This window comes from Anastrepha ludens, chromosome 5 (assembly GCF_028408465.1).
Source record: "Anastrepha ludens isolate Willacy chromosome 5, idAnaLude1.1, whole genome shotgun sequence".
In the NCBI taxonomy this organism is placed as follows: domain Eukaryota; kingdom Metazoa; phylum Arthropoda; class Insecta; order Diptera; family Tephritidae; genus Anastrepha; species Anastrepha ludens.
This window is the reverse complement of record NC_071501.1, coordinates 117165870-117185816: the sequence shown is the minus strand read 5'-3', so window position 1 is coordinate 117185816 and position 19947 is coordinate 117165870. Positions and strand designations below refer to the sequence as shown.

The 19947-nt window shown below is 34.7% G+C and overlaps 1 protein-coding gene and 1 non-coding gene across 3 annotated transcripts in view; one reads left to right on the top strand and one right to left on the bottom strand.

Moving 5' to 3' along the window:
• Positions 1-2457: 2457 nt before the first annotated feature.
• On the top strand, positions 2458-2530 carry Trnav-aac (transfer RNA valine (anticodon AAC)). Its single transcript has one exon. It is a non-coding gene; the product is annotated as a tRNA-Val (tRNA).
• A 12690-nt stretch (positions 2531-15220) lies between these two features.
• The window catches only part of LOC128865153 (protein spaetzle 3), a 125834-nt gene continuing 121107 nt past the window's right edge, over positions 15221-19947 (bottom strand). For both annotated transcript variants that reach the window (XM_054105210.1, XM_054105211.1), the window contains exon 7: positions 15221-19926. In XM_054105210.1, coding sequence (XP_053961185.1) covers positions 19770-19926 — 157 coding nt within the window. In that variant the 3' untranslated portion in view covers positions 15221-19769. The remainder of the gene's footprint in view (positions 19927-19947) is intronic.

The following is a 19947-nucleotide window of genomic DNA, read 5'->3' as shown; positions in this document are numbered from 1 at the left end:
TTTATGTGTCTTGTAGTTTAGGATAGGACTGGTTTCATAGCTTAAGAATATTGGAGAATGGTCAGATGAGAGGTCAAAGCTTGGATTTATTTCCACTTGCTCACTTTTAATATCTTTCGTAATATAAAAGTCAATTAAATCAGGTCGCTTCCGCATATCAGTTGGCCAGTAAGTTGGTTCTCCAGAGCTTAAAAAGTCACTTTTATTTTCTATTATTGCATCGTAAAGATTTTTTCCTTTCGTGTTTGTTATTCTGCATCCCCATAAGGTATTCTTTGCATTGAAATCTCCGCCTGCAATAAAACGGCCTTCAAGAGTTTTAAGAAAGTCAAAGTATAGTGTCTTAGAATTTTTATGTTTAGGGGGGCAGTATATGGCAGAAAGGGTTAAATGACCACTAAAGTCCTCAATTTGTATAGATGTCGCTTGCAAGTAGTCCTGTCTATAGTGGTTCACATCAATGCATTTAATGTCTTTGTTTATAATTACTGCCGTTCCACCATGTGCCTTGTCATCAGGGTGATTGGTGTGATAAATAGTATAGTTAGGAATGTTTAAATAATTTTTATCTGTGAAATGTGTTTCAGATATTAGAGCTGCGTCTATGTTATTGTTTTTTAGGAATGTTTTTAGTTCCAGTGCATGTTGGCTTAGACCGTTAGCGTTCCAAAGGACAATTCTTAATTTATCTTGTTCGTTCATTAAATTTAGCGCAAAGTAACGTGATCATGTTTATCATTATAGACAATAAACTTAACTGGACGTTACACATTGGACAAAAACGACGCGAAATCAAGACTGGGTTTAAACAACTTCATTGGCTTTTGGGAAAAAAATCAACGCTCTCACTAGAAAATAAGATATTAATATACAAAGTAATTAAGACACCAATATGGAAATATGGCTCAGAGCTTTGGGGAACTGAGAGCAGTACAAATATAAAAGTTATACAACAAACGCAAAATAAGATACTCCGTATTATATCAAAAGCAGAATGGTATATACTAAATGATAATATCCATCGAGAACTTAAAGTAAAAACAGTCCATGAAGAAATACGCAACAACAGCTTAAGACACACAAATCGACTACTAGAACATTCTAACAGGGAAGTTCGGAAACTTCCATTAAAAGAGAAAACCGAGACGAGGAGATTTAAGCGCAAACGACCAACTGACCTGCAGATTTAAATGGTGTCACAATTTTATGAAGAAGAATGAATAAATATATAATTAAATAACGGGTTAATATACTGGCTTCTAAATACAGTTGAAACCCAAACAGAAAGAAAAATTGTAAATATTTTAAGTTGAAATAGAAATCATAAGGGGTTAAAAAAAAAACTATTTAAACTATTGTAATATATAAAAACTATATTTTTTTAGACGGTGTTGCTGAACACGAAAATGAGTTTAATTTATTTTTTCCAGTTTAAAAATCGGCCAAATATTCTTATTCATTTTCTAAAATTTCTCTGTCTGCAAAAAGACAAATGACAAAAATTTGAAATGGGCGCTTTTTATTAATTTTTCATAACTTTTACAGTTTTTCCGCGATTTGAGCGCTTTTATAATGAAATTGTCTTTTATTACAAAGAAGAACTGAGTCACAGACCTAAATGCTCCGCTCAGCAATAACCTTAAAAATGCTGCTTTCTCAAAATGGTGGCTGTGGAATTCATCCCCAAGCTTAGGCCTGAAACAGAATTGCAACGGGACTGCGGGTAATGGGCGTGCAAGTGGTTATCAGCTGATCCACTTCCGGTCGGTTGAAAACAACTCCGACGGTTCTCAGCTGACATTTTATGGTTACAGTAAAATTAATTTTGTATTGAAATTTTTTCGTTTGTTATATTTGTAAAGCCACTCGTTGAAGCTCATTATTGCCAAACAAAAACAAAAAACAAAAAACAACTTCTTTCAAATTTACTGTTCATTTGCACGGATTGCATATGATTTGCTTGTCATTTGCCTGCTGTTGCTTATAAACAAACAAATTTTCATCAAGTGATCAGAAAAGCAACCCTGAGTCTTCAACCTGTCAGAGAAACTAGAAATGAATCTAATTATTAAATATTAAAAAATACCGTTATACTAATATAACTAGTCGCATGCGCCATTGCTTGACTTTGAATTTTTAATAATTATACTGATTTTGTTTGTAAAACCTCGTCAAAAAAATTTTGGGAAACAATTTTAGTTGGGGCACTTAAAAATGCAATGGAAGATTTTCTGAACGTTTTCTAGACTTTTGGCATGCGCCATTGCATATCATTTAGACCCAGTTTATTAACAAATTTAGAATTATTTTGCACCTATAAAACACACAGCCAACAATAACAAACAAACGCAAAAAAAATTAAAAAATAGAAAAAGTGCTCATCATTGGCTCTTTCGTTATTCACCACATTTCTAATATTCGTAACAAAACCGAAGTTAAGAGTAATATTTATGTTCTGTTTCCGTGGTGTAGTGGTTATCACATCCGCCTAACACGCGGAAGGCCCCCGGTTCGATCCCGGGCGGAAACAGGTATCATTTTTTTAAATTCAGTTTTTTATTTTTTATGCCAAATAAATGTAGAATTTTTTGCTGCCTTATGAAAAATTAGTAAAACTCAGCAGACCTATTTAACGTCTATTCTCTAATATTGTAAAATATTTAATAAAACTAAAAAAAATTGTTTCATCTTTGTTGCTTAAAAATTTGCAATCTGCTTTTTTGTATTTTTGTTGTTGTAAAACATCTTCTGCCCTATGTACTCTACATACATATGGCTGTGTGTAGATTTATTTATTTATATGTATATGTAAGAGTGGCTGTGTGTAGAAGCTAAATTGTAAAAAGCCGCATTCAAAGGCAAATGAGTACAGAAACAAGCGCCGTTGCAAGTAAATCATTTAATATTGGTGCCTGAAAGTATGCTACCCGTTTTTAGTGTTTCTCCATTACAGTAGGTGATTTGTGTGTGATGACATGCCGTATGATTTTTCTGAATTGAAAAAGTAGCACAGCTACTTCATTTATAAATGAAAAATCAATAAACATGTATATGTATATATGTATGTGGGTGGTATGCGCTTTATGAGGAGATATGAAAGATTTTGAATTGAAGCAGCATAGATATATGCCACTTCCTTACATTTGTACTGATTACATTTAAATACTTCATACAATATTTATCTGATTCTTAATGTACGCAAAATAATATATGAAAGAGATAAATTACATAGCATATAGGGTGTCTCATTAAAGAGTTAAACCACTGCAGAAATTAAAAAAAAAATCAATAATTTTGTTGAAAAGATGCCCCAAAATATGAAAATTTATATACTCAGCGGATTAAGTTGTGAAAAAAGTGAATATATTAGTTTGGGGAAAAAGAAATCCATTATTTTTCCGTAAAATGTTGGCGCAAATGGTTTAAAACTATTTTTCATTGTTGTTATGGTCGATCTTTAGCTCCTGGGTGATGCTACAACTACTAAAATGCCGGTCAATTTCAATATTTCTGTGATTTTATCGGCATTATCGACATTTCCTTTAACATCAAAAATACCTGAACGGAATCGACGAAACCAAATTGCACGTAATTGGCTGCTGCAGTATCGGCACCTTAAACAGGATTCACAATTTCAGCGGCCTGGCTTGCATTTTCGTAAAATGTACCATATTTTCTCTTTGTTGAGTTCCATTGTTAACGCTCTGTAATTCGCAACTGCATGGAACAAACAAAATACAACAAAAGAATTTTTTAGTGTGTAATGTCACCTTGAAAACGAACATAAATTTTAAATTGGTCGATCAATACTTTACGAGATATCGATCACTACAGCCAACTACCGAGAAAATGATGGATTTCTTCTTCCTCAAATTAATATTAGAATTGTCTTTGAAAAACTGTCGCGTGTAAACGCCAAGTTAGTAGAAGAAAAGCTGGGCTGTGATTTTCATTTATATTACCTACAAGAGCAAAAAAAGTGCGTGTAGCGTAGTACCCATAACAGAAGTGAAACTTTTTAAGCAGAAAAGAAAGAGGGAGACACGCGAGAGAGAATGAGAGAGAGAGACCTGAGAGAGAATAAAAGAGAGAGAGACCCGAGAGAGAATGAGAGAGGGGGGAGAGAAAGAAAATATATCTAAATAAATTCACAACATTTGCTGAGAATACAAATAGACAAAATTTACAAAAAACGGAAAAGGGTCGACCGGTGTAGGTAGACGCCGCACACAAACCGTGGCAACAACGCGCACTACTCCGAGCGTTTATCACCCGCACAAACGCAACGGAAATAAGCGCCAAAAAATAGGCACAAAAAAATTGGGACCAAAAAACGCCCCAAACAGTAGGCACCAAGGAAATAGACCGCCAAAAAGTAGGCACCAAAAATATATTTCCTACAAGTTTGCACCAACAAACAAGCGCCAAAAAGTAGGCAGGTTTTTTTTCTCACTAGAAATTAGCAACCACCTGGAAAACTCCGGAAAAATAGCCTAAAGTGTATTTAAGATATATATAAGGTATAGCTCTCTCTCTCTCCTTTTCCTCTGAGTTATATCTTTTTTCTCTCTCGCGGAACGAAAATGCCCAAAACGTTGCATGGCCTTCAAAGTTTACTCTCCATTTTTTCTCGTTCATCGACGCCTAAGAAGTTTCACTTAAAAAAAAATTACCTTTTATAGAATTTTCATTTATTAATTTGCCCCACTGGAAAAAAATTCCAAAATATATTTATTTTTTCGCCGCTGCTTTGTTTAATGTTTTTATAAATATTTGAGAGCAGGCTATTTTATGGCATTTCGGTTTTTTTTTCAACGAAATTGTCGATACCGTTTTGAAGTAGCACCGGGTCAATTTCATCATTGCTGCATCTAATTTCGCTTTTTAGTTTAAGATTTTTTTTTTCAGGTCATTGGCGCATACTTTAATTTTCAAAACGCCTGTAAGAAATTCGTCCAACGGCATCAATCGCATGACATGCGTGTCCAGTTCACATGCTTCGGCTTGAGATAATGTGGATCTCACAAGGGCTAAACGAATTCCCACATTTCCGTATAGATTTTCAGTGTATAATTTCTGTGTGTAACCCTCATAAGTGTCCTTCTGTCCTTCGAAAACTTTTTTTTTATAAAATGTTAATATAATCCTTTAAGAATATGTCAAAAAATTTTTAGAACGTAAATTTAAGTATTCCTTATATTATAAATCGTCAACCGGGACGACTTTATTCTTTGCGTTCGAGCGCTGGGAGAGGCATAGTTACGTTGCCTACTTTAGACGCGTTTTTCTCAAAACTATATTTTTCCAATTGGCGTACACGATAACTCGAAAAGTTATTGACGGATTTCCCTGAAATCTTGCACACATCATTTTTATGATATTACTTTCTATGTGAATTTACAAGTTTTTGAAAATTTTTCGAAAAAAAAAATTTTTCGAAGCAAAAATGGTAGGAAAATTCCGCCCAATATGCATTGTTTTTTTTATCATTTTATTCCGCGAAATTTTTTTTCCTTTTTTTTAATTCATATAGAAATTATGACATTAACAAACAAAAAAAATTTGGTTTTTTGTATTCAGGTCACTGACGCCGATTCTACAATGCCCGCCGATTGAAAAGCCCCGCTGCGACCTTCCTGGAAAAATTGAGTGTACATCCGCCATTTTAAATGATTAAAATAAAAAGAAATTGTTTTATATTATTTTAATTTATAAATAAACTGTATGCCAATTTTGAAAAAAATATATTGACTTCTTCATCTTCTATTTATATAAAATTCAAATTATGTATGTATCTATAGATCGACTTGCGTCCTAAACGCATAAACCGATCGTAACCAAATTTGAAACACGAACTGGATACCTTACCGGGATGGTCATAGGCTAAAAAATATTTTGATATATATAGGGGGCGTGGCACCTCCCATACAAATGGAGTTTTTAACAGTCCGTATTTCTGAAAGTATTTACGTTAGACCACTGAAATTTGGTAAGGGGTTATATGACATTAATCCTTACCACATCCAGAAAAACTGCGCATAATGAAAAAGGGGGCATGGCACCTCCCATACAACTGGAATTTTTTATAGTCCATATCTCTGGAAGTATTTAGGCTAGACCAATGAAATTTGGGAAGGGGTTATATGAGATTAATTCCTAACACCTCCAAGAAAACTGAGAAAAATGAAAAAGGGGGCTTGGCACGTCCCATATAAATGCAATTTTTCATTGCCCATATCTCCGGAAGTATTTGGTCTAGACAACTGAAATTCGGTAAGAGATTATATAAGATTAATACCTAACACCTACATGAAAACTGGTGATAGTTAGAAATGGGGCGTGACACCTCCTGTACAAATGGGATTTTTCGTACTGCATATTACTGGACGTATTTATGGTAGAATACCAAAAATTGGTAAAAAGTTTAATGGAGTTAGTATTTAGTACTCCTAGAAAAAATATGAGCTTAGAGAAAAATTGGGGTTAGACCATTTGATATAGAAACGAATTTATATTATCAACGATAGAGGTATTGCTGAATTGAATGCATTCTCTTATTGGTAAAGCTGGTAAGTAAACAGTGCAGCAATCTAACCAACTAATGTTTTACCCATGGCCAATTATATGTAGCCTGCTCCAGAGTTGGCGCACCGAAAAATCTTTTTATTTATACTCAAAATAATATAACAAAAAATGTCGTATATCCGATCGTTTTAAATAATACCTAAACTGACTTAAAAAAGTTAAAGTTGTTTTATTTACATTACATACTTTTTGATAGAAATGTGGGGTGAAACCCACGGGTATAAGCTAGTTTTAAATAATTTTAACGAAAATCAGGGAAAATATGGCTGTTTACAGGTACAGTCAGCGTGAAAATAAAGTGTACACCACATATTGTTAAGATTTGACTATTTATTTATTTTCAAATTTCTATTGCATTATTATTATTTTTTAAGCATAGTTGAACTACAACAAAAGCCATGCAAAGTAAAGTTTCGAACTTTGAAAAAAACTTGTAAAAATTCGGCAATTTTCATCAGTATTTCAGACTTTTTACTTCGAATTTTTAGAAAAATTTCGGTTATCTAGTTTTATAGATCATTCAATTAGGGTATAATAAAGTGCAAGTTTTAAGTACATTCAAAATTACACTGATTTTTGATCTAGATCTCTATTCGACACAATTTTCTTATGTACCTATATGGGAAAAACATCATATACCGTCAACAGAAAAAATTGGCAAAAATCAACGCAATTTTTGAACTACTTGAATTTTGTATTTTCAAAATTCAATAATCTACAAAACTGCGTACCTGAAATTTTTCTATAAATTCCTAGTAAAAATTGTGAAATTTTGCTGAACATTTGCAGAATTTTTATAAATTTTGTGTTAAGTTCGAAACCTTAGTTTATATGGGTCTTATTTTAGTACGAACCATATTTTTATAAACAAATAATTGAAATTATAAAATAAGTAAACAAATAGTCAAATCTTAACAAAATCTGGTGTACACTTTGTTTTGACGCTGACGGTATCTGTCCGCTTAAGTCTCGGGTCGTGCCACTGCCCAAACCCATTGGTCTTATATTGCCAATCAAAAATCATTTGCCTCCGCAAGAAAGTGTTGTTAAACGCAAAATATGTACTAAGTACCCGTAATGAGGCACCCTCCACAGAAAACTCGGCGCAAATTATAGTTTCCTTTCAAAATCTATTAAAAGAAAAATTAAAACAAAAATAAAATAAAACACTTCGCAGGAGAACTTTTTATTGCAACTATTTTCTTTTTTAGTATTTCGCTCTGCCATTTTTAACCTTTTTCTTTCAGTAAATTACTCTCGCTTTTAAATTTCTAAAACTCCCATCATTAAAAGCTAACTGTGTGCTAAATTATGTGCTTGCTTATTCAACAAAATGTATTCATATGCAAATTCGTTTCAATTTGAAATTCAATAGTGAGGCGGCATACTTTCCCACCGCATCCTGGATAAATAAATAAATGCAAGTTTGCTTCATTACAGGAAGTGGAAAAAAAATCATTGAAAAAAAAATTCTTTTGCAGATATTTTTTTTTGTTTTCATCAATATTTTCATCACTTTTTATTGAAGTAGGCTTCGTTTATAATCACTTAACCACGCGATTATAAAAAAAAAATACATTTTTATGTTTACACTAAAGAGGTGTGCGCGCGGGTTGAAAATCATCATTCTAGAAATGTCATTAGAAATGTTCTTTAAATTATATCCCAAAAAATATTATATGTAAATAATTGAAATTTTATCGAATTTTTTTATTAAGTTTCTTTTTTTATTACCAATTTTATCGTGTCATAATCCACTACGGCCTCTATTGTAGCCTATTATGATTGAGGGCAAACCTATAAATGGAGATTTCGAATGAATTCGCGTACTTTCTCAGGCCTTTTTCTTTCAATGTCATCAATGAATTTAGAATCGCGCCACCTACTGGTGTGTGTTTTCGTCTTGCGAGAGCTGCCGATTGGCGAGGTATTTGCTTTGGCGTTTCATCGTTCGGCTCGCAAAAACGGCAGACGCTTTTTTCAACTAATTCTAATTTCCTGAAATGATAACCAAGCTTATAATGCCCCGTTTAGTTTTCATTTACCCAGTGAGAGTTCGTAAGTTCTTTCTATAAACTAAACTATTTTGCCTGCCTCTGTCTTCCATCCAGTGTCTTCATAACATCACTTATGCTGAGCTTGGTAAGCCCATTAGCATTTTGATCCATGTATTTTTCCTGCACGATTCAAGACTCTCCATCCAGTGTTGTAAGAATTCTTTGTCTTCCCAGTACTCCATAACTTCCCTTATGTAGGCTTTGGTAAGCCCTCTAAAAGCGTTCTGGTCCATGAAATTTTGATGTAGCTCTTAATATCGCTAAACAGTCGCCTGTTCGTTGACGTCATGACGTTCCTGTGCAGATACATAGTCCAGCGAGACAATGTTCCGTGGTCCCAGGTATTAAGGACAGTGAAACATTCATCTACGAGTTTAGATATTATTATGTGAGACTGCAGTGCACGTAAGACTGCCTGGGTGTCTGAACAAATGAAGATGCGCTTTATAGAAGATGTGAATGCCTTACCTCTTCGAAAGCATTTCTGCCACAAATTTCTATGAGGTAGGTATCCGCTTGACTTATAGAGGCATAATCGAACATGAGTATCGATCTGTTAAAGTTCGGTCCAAAAACATTCGCACCAGTCGCACCTTCCTAAAACTTCGCTCTATCTGTGTACCAGGTTTCCGAGTCAAGTTCATTGTATGACTTGCCGGTCTTCCAGAGCACTCGACGTACAATATAAGTATATCTTGAAATTTCTAGAGACCTCTAGCGCAATTCCTAGTGAACTTCACGTATTTACGCTTAATTGTTTATAAATTTTATAGCGGCTTCCATATGTCCGGTGAAATTTTTGATGCTTCGATTTCAAATATTATTCACTCATTAAGTCTTAGCGTTCCTAAGATAACTTTCTGGTCTATGATAATAGCGAAGTGCGGTATTCCTACAAGTGCACTGAGCGCGTCCGTTGGTCACGTTCTCATTGCCCCAGTTATGCCGACGCATACGAAGCGCAGTAATTTACTTAATTTAGTGCTTGGCAGTGTTGCCAACGCCAATACATCTGAGTCGCTAGGGCCAATATCAAAAGTCGCTAGAAAGTCGCTAACTCCATCAGGGGCGGATCCTAAATTTCATTCTGAGAGGTGCACAAGAGGCCAGCTGCGGACTTAAAATTTTTAGATGAATAATAATTAAACCAGTAATACCAACTCTACTGAAATTTGTGATCAACGGAAGTTAGTTTCAATCTCCTGAAATACTGGTTTCTTTATTATGATTCGATAAATCTACTAAATTTTCTAACGCTTTGTTAATTTGTTTCTAAAAAACATTTGTGTCTTTAAATGGAAAGCATGAGTGATTCAAGAAATGTTGAAAAAGTCATTTACGAAGTTGATCCAGTACTGGATTCAAATGGAAATTTGAAAATTTATAAAATTAATAATATTAACTATTACGCTTTTATAATAAAACCAGGCCAATCATACAACAATTTACTATATTATTATTAATTAAAGTCTTGAAATGGATTTATAAAATATATTTAAGCATAGTAAAGAAAAAGTGGCATAAAAAAGCTACGCTTTAAGGGGGCAGCCGAAGAAATAGTGATTTTTTTAGGTGGAAAATGAAGGAATTTGGGGATCGAATTTTTTTTATTTTATTAAGTGTCCATTAAAGACTGTCATCCTAAATTTTTATAGATCTTGTGGAGCATTTCCTCCTCCATGGTCGCATTGATTACTCAAAAATGGATCATCTGCAATAAAAAATTGAAATTGCTTGTTAATTTGTATAAATGTAGTTATCGTTGTACGTACGGAATTTCGAAAATGTTCATTTAAAAAAAATGGCGAAGGATTGAAATATCTATAGTCAGTAAATTGTTACTCTACAGTATGGAAGGTAAAGGACATTCACGGGTAATCAAGTTGACAGAAAAGTATCTATTGCCTAAAACGGTTTTTATTTGCTTTCCAAAAGTCGCCAGATAAGTCGCTAAATCATTTTTGTCGTCAAAACTTTTTTTTTGTCGCCAAGACTCAAGCAAAAGTCGTCAATTCTAGCGACAAAGTCGCTAAATTGGCAACACTGGTGCTTGGTGTTCTTTGCTCAATTGAATTGTTATTTGAAGTTTTTAGCTTGCAATTACGATGGTGAAAAGATATATTATTCTTAAAGTAATATTTCCGTTATTTAATATTTTTATGAACATTCATTAATACCAACTACATTCACCTGTGTTCTCAATAATAGCAGCGCGTCATTTTGCAAAGCTTTGACTATTCTATTATTTTTTTAGTGAAACTTCTTGCTCGTCGATGGACGAGTGAGAATGGAGAGCAAAATTTCAAGGCCATGCAACGCTTTGGGCATTTTCGTTCCGCGGAAAAGGGAAGAGAGAGCTATACCTTATATATATCTTAGGGTGCGTGCATGTCAGAGATGCGATAAGCGATAAGAGCGTCGATAAGAGCAGCGACAAAAGCATAGCGACGAGCTTTAGTTTTGTGTGGTGTATAAAACAGAGCTGCGATAAGAGCGTTAGTTGCATTTGCCTTTTAAGTTTTGAAAAGTGAAGAGCTATAATATTTATAATAATGAGTGATTCAGAGGAAGAAAATATGTTGTTGTTGACGCCTACTGCTGCATATTATCATCTACATAATACTGTAAGGGAAAAACGTCAGTTTTCGGCGCATCCTATAAACCAAGCAAGACTAGAACTCGGAGAATTTCACCATCTCTATAATAGTTTGAGACAGGATCCAAAAAAGTTTTTCGAATATATGAGAATAACAAGCGATACATTCGATTATATTCTGTCTCAAATTTCGGATCGACTGCAGCATAATTGGCAAAACTGCCACAACAGACCAATCTTGCAAGAGGAGCGATTGATGCTTACAATAAGGTACATACGTACGAATAATTTTATTGGAGAAAAATTAACATATTCATTGGTAAATAACAAAAAAAAATTAAATATTTTAAACATTTAGAATATTGTGAATCTAAATCGGATATTCTTTGTTTTGTGCATTGTCATCACATCTAGCCGTGGTGTTTTCAGTGTTACATTCAATATAAATATATTAGGTACTGATTTATTAACCAGTTCATGTGTCAGCTGCAATACTTTGCCACAATTTATCCAAAATGAACCTGTTGTGGTGATTTGGATCTTTTTGATCCCAAATTGCATGTTTTAAAAATACTGCACTTATAAAATCTTCTGTGTCCATCATCGATAATAGCGAAGAAATTACTAGCCTACAATTTCTACGCTCTTATCGATGATAGCGAGCGAAGAGTGAGTTAGCGCGCTGCTGCGACATGCACACTTCTATTAAAATACATGCATTAATTTTCTACGCTTCGCTCTTATCGACGCTCTTATCGCTTATCGCATCTCTGACATGCACGCACCCTTAGATACACTTTGGGCTATTTTTCCTGAGTTTTTTCTTGTGGTTGCTAATTTCTAGTGAGAAATAACACTGCCTACTTTTTGGCGCTTATTTGTTGGTGCAAACTTGTGGGAAATATATTTTTGGTGCCTACTTTTTGGCGTTATATTTCCTTGGTGCCTACTGTTTGGGGGGTTTTTTGGTCCCAATTTTTTTGGCGTTTTTTGGTGCCTACTTTTTGGCGCTTATTTCCGTTTACTGGCTAGTGCTTGTGCGTACTATAAAGTGCTAACCATTCCGGCGCCGGATTTATTGGTATTGCCTTGCGGTAATTTGTGCCGTTGCTGCGGTCCTGGAATCGCTGCGTTTATGTGGGTTATAAACACTCGGAGTAGTGCGCGTTGTTGCCACGGATTGTGTCCGGCGTTTACCTACACCGGTCGACCCTTTTCCGTTTTTTTGTAAATTCTGTCTATTTGTATTCTCTGCAAATGTTATGAATTTATTTAGATATACTATATATTCTTGCTCTCTCTCTCTCTCTCTCTCAGTCTCTCTCGGGCCTCTCCCTATTTCTTTGTCTGCTTTGAAAGTTTCAGTTCTGTTATGTGTACTACGCTATACGCATTTTTTTTATTTAAATGTTTCATAGAAACAGTTCATACTACAACAAAAACTGTAGAAAATTAAAAAACAAATCACAAATGTCCATCAAAATTTCAAACTTTTTAATCGAAAGTTCCGACTACGCAGTTTTATAGCCGATTAAATTTTGGTATAAAGTGGCGCAAAATTAACCACCCTATCGAAAGATTTATATTTTCGCAATCACATTTGACACTTATGCACTGGGAACACTTAAGGCAGCTGCAGTATACAAACAGACAAGCAATGAGCTCGTAAAGGTCAAAATAAAAATTACCATTAGTCAAAATCTTTTTTTTGTACAATAATTAATAAAAAGTTATTCAAAAAATAAATTGTATGATTCATTTTGCGCCACCTTGCATGATAAAGTGTAACTTTGAAGCGACTAAAAAACGCCCATGTGTATGTATGCAGCAAACTAAATTAAGCAGAATATTACAATAACAAAATATTTTTCAACACTTCACCTCGATACAGTTCAAAAGTCACTGTATTAAGCGGCGCCTCAAACCTTTGCATTAATTTACCAATAAAATATTCACCACGAAAATCTTTATTAACTCAAAATATTCAGTTACACTCTGTGTGTATTTTCTTAAGCAGCGTACCACTCTGTGTGCATTCTTCGGTTGCCGCAGCGGCACCATATGTTTCTGTCGCTTAGGCTGTACGGGTTCGATTCCCGTACGATGCAAATATTTTTTTTTATTAATTATATTCTTTTTTTAATTTTCTTTTTTATAATTTAGTTTTTTAATTTTTTTTTATTATCTTCTATTTAATATTTGATATTAGAATGATGTATGTGAAAACATTCATATGTTGCGTGAAACTATCACTCTCATATGGCTTTTACAGCATTTTTTTTACGAAAGAGGACTTTCCATCCCGGTTGCCTAGGTGGTGTGAAGTAAACAGAATTAACAAAAGTGATTTTTTCTGACTTTCTTATTGGACTTTGTTGGTTTCCTAGTAAATATCTTTCCATAATACATTCTTGTGCCTCGTAAAGGCGTGGACCATCTCTAGGAAGCAGTTCATGCAGCTCATATGAACCATTTAAAGGGGAAAAAACTGGTTCAGGTTTAGATAACCAATTTGAAGCCGGTACTCAAAACTGCCATTTTAATATCTACAAGGGAACAACGTGACAGATCTGGCTCCTCTCACTGGCTCAGCTCTGGTGAAAGTTCTTTCTGACTGAAAATTCGAGTAGGCGAGAGTTGTCGGAAATTTATTAGGTCTAAATGACATTTAACTAACTAGGAGTATAAGCCCCATCAACCAGTATGCAGTTCAGATATCTGAGACGCATTTTTCAGACGTTTGAGTTGGCCAGAGGTTCAGCGTAGACTAGTCAAGGCTTGCAACTTAGAGATGTAAGTGCAGTTAGCTCGGATTCGTGTCCTCTCAAGAAGGAGGTGATGGTAGAGCTATTATCTGAGTGACACAACCCAGACCCAATTAGCACAAAAGATGCCATTTTGATACACCACTTGTAAAACCACTGCTTTTTATTACTCGAGCCATCTTGATTTGACTATGAATCTGCCTATGTTGTCTATTTTCTTTTTTTGGAATTTCTTTCAAGTTAACCGTCGGGACTTGTACTCAGCATTCTATGTCGTAGAGCACCCAGATCTGGGCACTCACACAACAGTGAAAATCAATTTTCTTAGATTTTTCTTGATTGCAGTTTCTACATCTATCGCTAGACGGCCGCCCCATCTTCCCGGCGTAATCTGAATATGTCTGCTCGTAGCTTTCTTAACAATTCGTCAGTTCTGGGTTTGTTGAAATTGGTTCACGTTAGTTCAATTATTTTTCAGATATCCGTGTTAGTCCATCTCTTCGGATTCGTTATGGGGTCCCTCTTCTCTTTCCAGTTTATCAGCTTTCTCATTTCCGTCTATGTTCCCATGGCCAGGTATCCAGATAAGACTGATGTCTGCCGTGAGGGAGGAGTTTCTATAGCGAATATAACTAATATTACCGTACGCCATTTAACTAAGTCACTGCATTGTTTTGGTAGTCACTGAGGCAGTACGGGAGAAGGCGTCATATATAAAAAGGAATGCAAGAAGGTGAAGGGGCCAAACTGCAGCTTAAACCAGCTGTGAATAAAAGAGACCTCCCAATCCTTTTTGGATTGCTTGTGCTACGCGGCTACGCGGATATATTTCGTTAAACGTAACGGCACCTGCCATCACTTAGGCGGATTAGCGAGTAGGTGCAGCATTTCATATCAGCTCACTAGACAGAGCTTGTTTACTTGGGCGGCAGCCGAGTCATTCGGGTACGTAGAAGCGGATGGCTGTTAGTCCGGCATGTGAAGGCACCCCGATCGATACTAATCCCCTATTCCTTTGCCCTCTTATACCCACTACAGTGAGATGAGTTAAACGACGGTCATCGGTGACTACAACGCACAGGCAGGGCTTAATGAACTGCTACAACAAAAACGAGGTTCGAACAATCTCAGCTCCCTTTCTGTTGCATTAAAATAAAAACATTTTTCTGGTTTTGTTTTTTATTACTAATTAGTTAACTTTATTAGAATGTATTGATTGGTTTCGATATTTGAAAATTTTTACTATAAATCGCATTAATATTAGATATTCATAGACTTACATACATTTATGTAACTAATAATTTCAAACAATTATTTTTTTGAAATTTTGCACTAAAATCTACGAAAAGAATTCATTATTCTAAAAATATTATTCAAATCGATTTTATGAAATTAAAAAAAAAACCTTATCAAGGAAATATTTAAGTTCGGTCCGTAGTGAATTTTATATACCCGGCGCATGTTTTCTGTGAAGCCTTACAGTCATTGTCAAATAAGGAGCAGCTCCATAAGTTTAAGGTCCGTTTAATCATCTAACCAAGATTAGCTTATGGATTCAACAAATTATTTCTACTTTTAAAGAGACATTTTAAACTCTTCGTTTTTTCAACTGCCGGACACTGATCAATTTGCTAGTTCCAAAACTATGGCGAGGGTACAGCTAAAACCATGAATTTTGCGCAACCAACTGTAAGACTGGTAAGTAGTCAGCAAAACTGCTGTTTTTCACTCACATTGGCTTAATTATTTTCGGGATGTCACTTCATTTTGAACCTTACTAAACTTTTTATTCGGCCCTAGAGTTTAACAAGTTTTTGAGAGAAGGAAAAAATATTTATCGGCAGCTCACTTTAATTTTAATGTTTAGTTAAGAAAATAACCTTAAAAAAGGCAACAATGCACTCATATGTTGATAGACAGAAGTACTACTTTTTATGAGGCGAGTTTCGACGGGACAGAAACTATGGAATATTTAGAAATAAAAAAAATTATTTCCATTTTCAATGAAGTAAAGTAAATCCCTCGGTCGCGTCTTGAACAGCTCGTATTCCTGCGCAAAGTGTCAGGCTTCGTTGGGTTAAGTTGCACAGACGGCTGAATGGAAGACAACCAACATTTCTGTTGCTTGTACTTGCAAGCTGCGATCAAGGCGCTGTCGTCGCCATTTGCAGCTCTCTTCCGGTCAACTCCCGTAAGCTATAAGGAGGAAATCAAACGTCTCGAATGTGCAGAAAATATTTCTCCCATCTGGAAACGAGATTGCCGATGAGCTTCCCAGGACAGAGTCGACAGCATCGGTTTCAGTTGTTCTCATCTCAGACATCGGTCGTTCGTTAAAGGAAAACTGCAAAATTTCCTACTTAAAAAGACAGATGGAGTTCTATTTTATCGTGTGCTAGTTCAAAATCTAACCTTTTTCTAATAGCGGTCGCCCCTCGGCAGGCAATGGCAAACCTCCGAGTGTATTTCTCTCATGAAAAAGCTCCTCATAAAAAATGTCTACCGTTCGGAGTCGGCTTGAAACTGTAGGTCCCTCCATTTGTGGAACAACATCAAGACGCACACCACAAATAGGAGGAGGAGCTCGGTCAAACACCCAAAAAGGGTGTACGCGCCAATTATATATATAAGTCGCACGTTGAACACTTTCTTTGCAATTGTTCGGGTTTGGCGGCCAAGCGTTTGAGATTCCTTAGCGTGCCATTCATGGATAGCCTGAGGTAGTGCTCCAGAATAAATTCCGCTTCTTTCCTCCACTACATCAAGAGCTCTAGATGGATGTAGGCGGTTTTTCTGCCTTTAAGTTTTTGAAATTTTCTCAGATGCTACTTGTGTAGTGTACCCGTGGTACTCTTGCTATCTAACCTATAATATTTACCTACCTACTAGCATGTGGAAGGTGGTTTCCTAATTTCCATAATCTTCTAGTTTAGTTAGACCAAGAGAAAATGGGTCTTTATTTTGACAATTGAATGGTTTCTCATTTAATTTTAATACTATTTTTATTAATATAATATATGGTTCACGCGCCACCAAAAACCATATACAGTAAAATCTCTCTTGGACGAACACTCATGATGAGTCAGCTTTCGTCTGCCCAAGAGAGTTGTCCACTCAAAAGAGGGTAAATTCTTCCGTTACATAAGATTTAGTACAGCAAAAAATGTCCTCTCAAGGGAGCTGCCCGGCTAATAGCGGTGTCCGTTAGGAAAGGTTGCACTGTAAGTTTCATCTTCCAACTTTCCAACAACAAAAGTTCAACAAAATTCATCAAAATCTTAAATTCAATTTTCGCATAAATATGGTATAAATTGAAGGTTTTCTCCAAATAATGAATGCTCCTTATTATTTTATACAGAGGAAAATAGTTAACCAAAAAAAAAAATTTTTAAATCAACGCGACTTTCTTCATCTAGCGAATTCTCCTTATTATTTCATACGGAAGAAAATAATCAACACGGCCAACAACAAAAAAATGTAAAAAATCAACGCGACTTTCTCCATTTGCTCTATATTATTTTATATAGAAGAAAATAAACATCAAGGCAACAAAAAAAAAATTAAATCACTGTGACTTTCTTCATTTCACGAATGCTCCTTATTATTTTATTCAGAAGAAAATAGTCAACACGGCCAGCAAACAAACAAAAATTGTGAAAAATTGTTAATTTATTTTACTAAAATTCAGTAGGCTTTAAAACTGCTTTCTCGAAGTTTTTCTAAATTCTGATTAAATAATTTAAAATTTTTAATAGGATTTTTTAATTTTTTTCTAATATAATTTGCACAATGTTTGACTCTTGCATTTATTTGGGTTTTATAGATAGGTTTTTTATATAGAATGAACTTTATTTTTAAGACAAAATTATTAAAATTAATTGAGAAACAAAAAAATTGTCGAAAATTGTCAATAAGTCCATGTGTTATAGTTATTTAAGGCAGTGTGGTGCGGCAAAGTTCCTTGAAATGGGGGAAAAGTGCCACTCGCAATTTTTGATTCTTTTTTAATCATATTTCTTTCTTTGAGATTATCTCTTTTAAAAAAGTTAGCACATTTTCATAGTCACTGAATTATCAAAATTTAAATTTTTTTCAAAATTACCGCAGGGGAGTGTGACTATCCGACCATGCCCATTTTCAATAACAGGAGTGGTATGCGCACCAAATTTCATTGAAATATTTCAAATTTCTGACGGCCCAACGAACGAGCATACAGTCAGGCATGGATATATCGCACGTTCGCGTCATAAATATCGTTAGCTTAGCATAGAAAGGCCGCTTCAATATTTTTTTACTTTGCAGGATTAAACTAGAATAAGGTTTGATTTTTTTTGGTTTTCAATGCCTGTATCACTGCTAGTTTCCATAGCAATGGAATAATCCTTTAGTGAAGGTATACCATAGTTAGAGGTTATAGTACATCACAATCCGTTAAAGACGTGAAATGGATATTTATCAGAGCCTTTTCATATTAAGCTAACGACAGGAAAATCTATATCTAACTCCATTCCGTTAAGCTAATACAAACAAACCCACGGGAACAAAGTCGTAGCGGACGGGTATAAAATGTAAAAAAAAAAAAAAATGGAAGCAAAATGAACACCTCGAATTACTTGAAAAAAGTTTGCTTGTATGCATGTCGGGCGCCCCATCATCACAAAAAGTTCCAGTTCTTCCAATGGAATTATACAAATTTGTTATAATTTATTACTATCACTCAAATATTTCAGAAATATACGAAGATTTTCCTGAGCTGTACTCATTTGAAAACGCCTTCAAAAATCGATGTTTTTCTTATAAATAAAATTAGAAAATATGGAAATAAAATTTTCCGAAATCACCTCAGATGACAGAACAGTTTGAGTTGAGAAGGTCTGCATAAAAATACTTAAAAAGTGGATCAGCGCAATTCAAAATAATGGGTGTCTTTATTTTGCTGTGGGAATAAGATGTGGATGAGCTAATATTCTAAGGAATGAGGCGGGTAATAAATTACGTTTCCGTTTCCAAGGATATCTTAGTAGCCTAAATCGGCAGCTGACTGGGTTAATCAAGTTTTCTCAAATTTATCTTTCAAAAAAAGCCAAAAATAGTTTAATAAATTTCATTATTTCATTTCTTTTATTTATCAGAGCTGCTGCTCTCTTCCATTCGGACATCTGGGGCTAAATTTAAAATTTTTTTTAAAACTAATTTTATTCATACAAAAAAACCTAATTTTTGGAAGTACTATCAAACTGGCTCAACTCTAGTAAATTTTAACTTTTTTCCGAAATATTTTAGCGAAAGTCTTGGAATGCAATAAATTTTATAATTTCGATGGAAAAACAGTAACCAGTTTTTTAAGTAGATGTTGTGACGTACTTATAAAAAAATAAAAAGGGTAATATTGTATTAATCACAAAGAAATTTAAAAAGCTACTAAATTAAATCAGTAAATTTTTTTGCTCTGAAAGCTCTAAAGAAAAAATGTTTTTTTTTTCTAATCCTTACGTGGCCAACCTGCGTTGCCAATCAAACATTTTCTGCTTAAACTAAATAGTCACTTATTTTAATGTATTCTTTTAACCTAAAAATGTGAGCGAATTAAGCAAAAAAATAGTTTTTGAAAATGATTATCTAATTCAATACAAAAAACAACTTAGACTTGTGTGCTTAAGTTAGCCGCTTAAGTGCTTAAGTACATTACTTATTTGACTTAAGTCTAATAAAAATAAAAGGGAACAATTTTGTTTGGTGTCTCACAGTGCTCATCCAACGCAGCACTTAAGGCTTACACCTACACACACAACACGACGGAAAGAGGAACCAGTCCATGAAGATGCCCTTGCAGTCATTGTCCGGATCGTAGGCCAATAGGCGATGCCATTTATACTTTTGCTCACAGCCGCAGTCGCGATCACAGCGCGATGTCGCTGGCGTGCTGGTAGTAAAAAGAAATAAC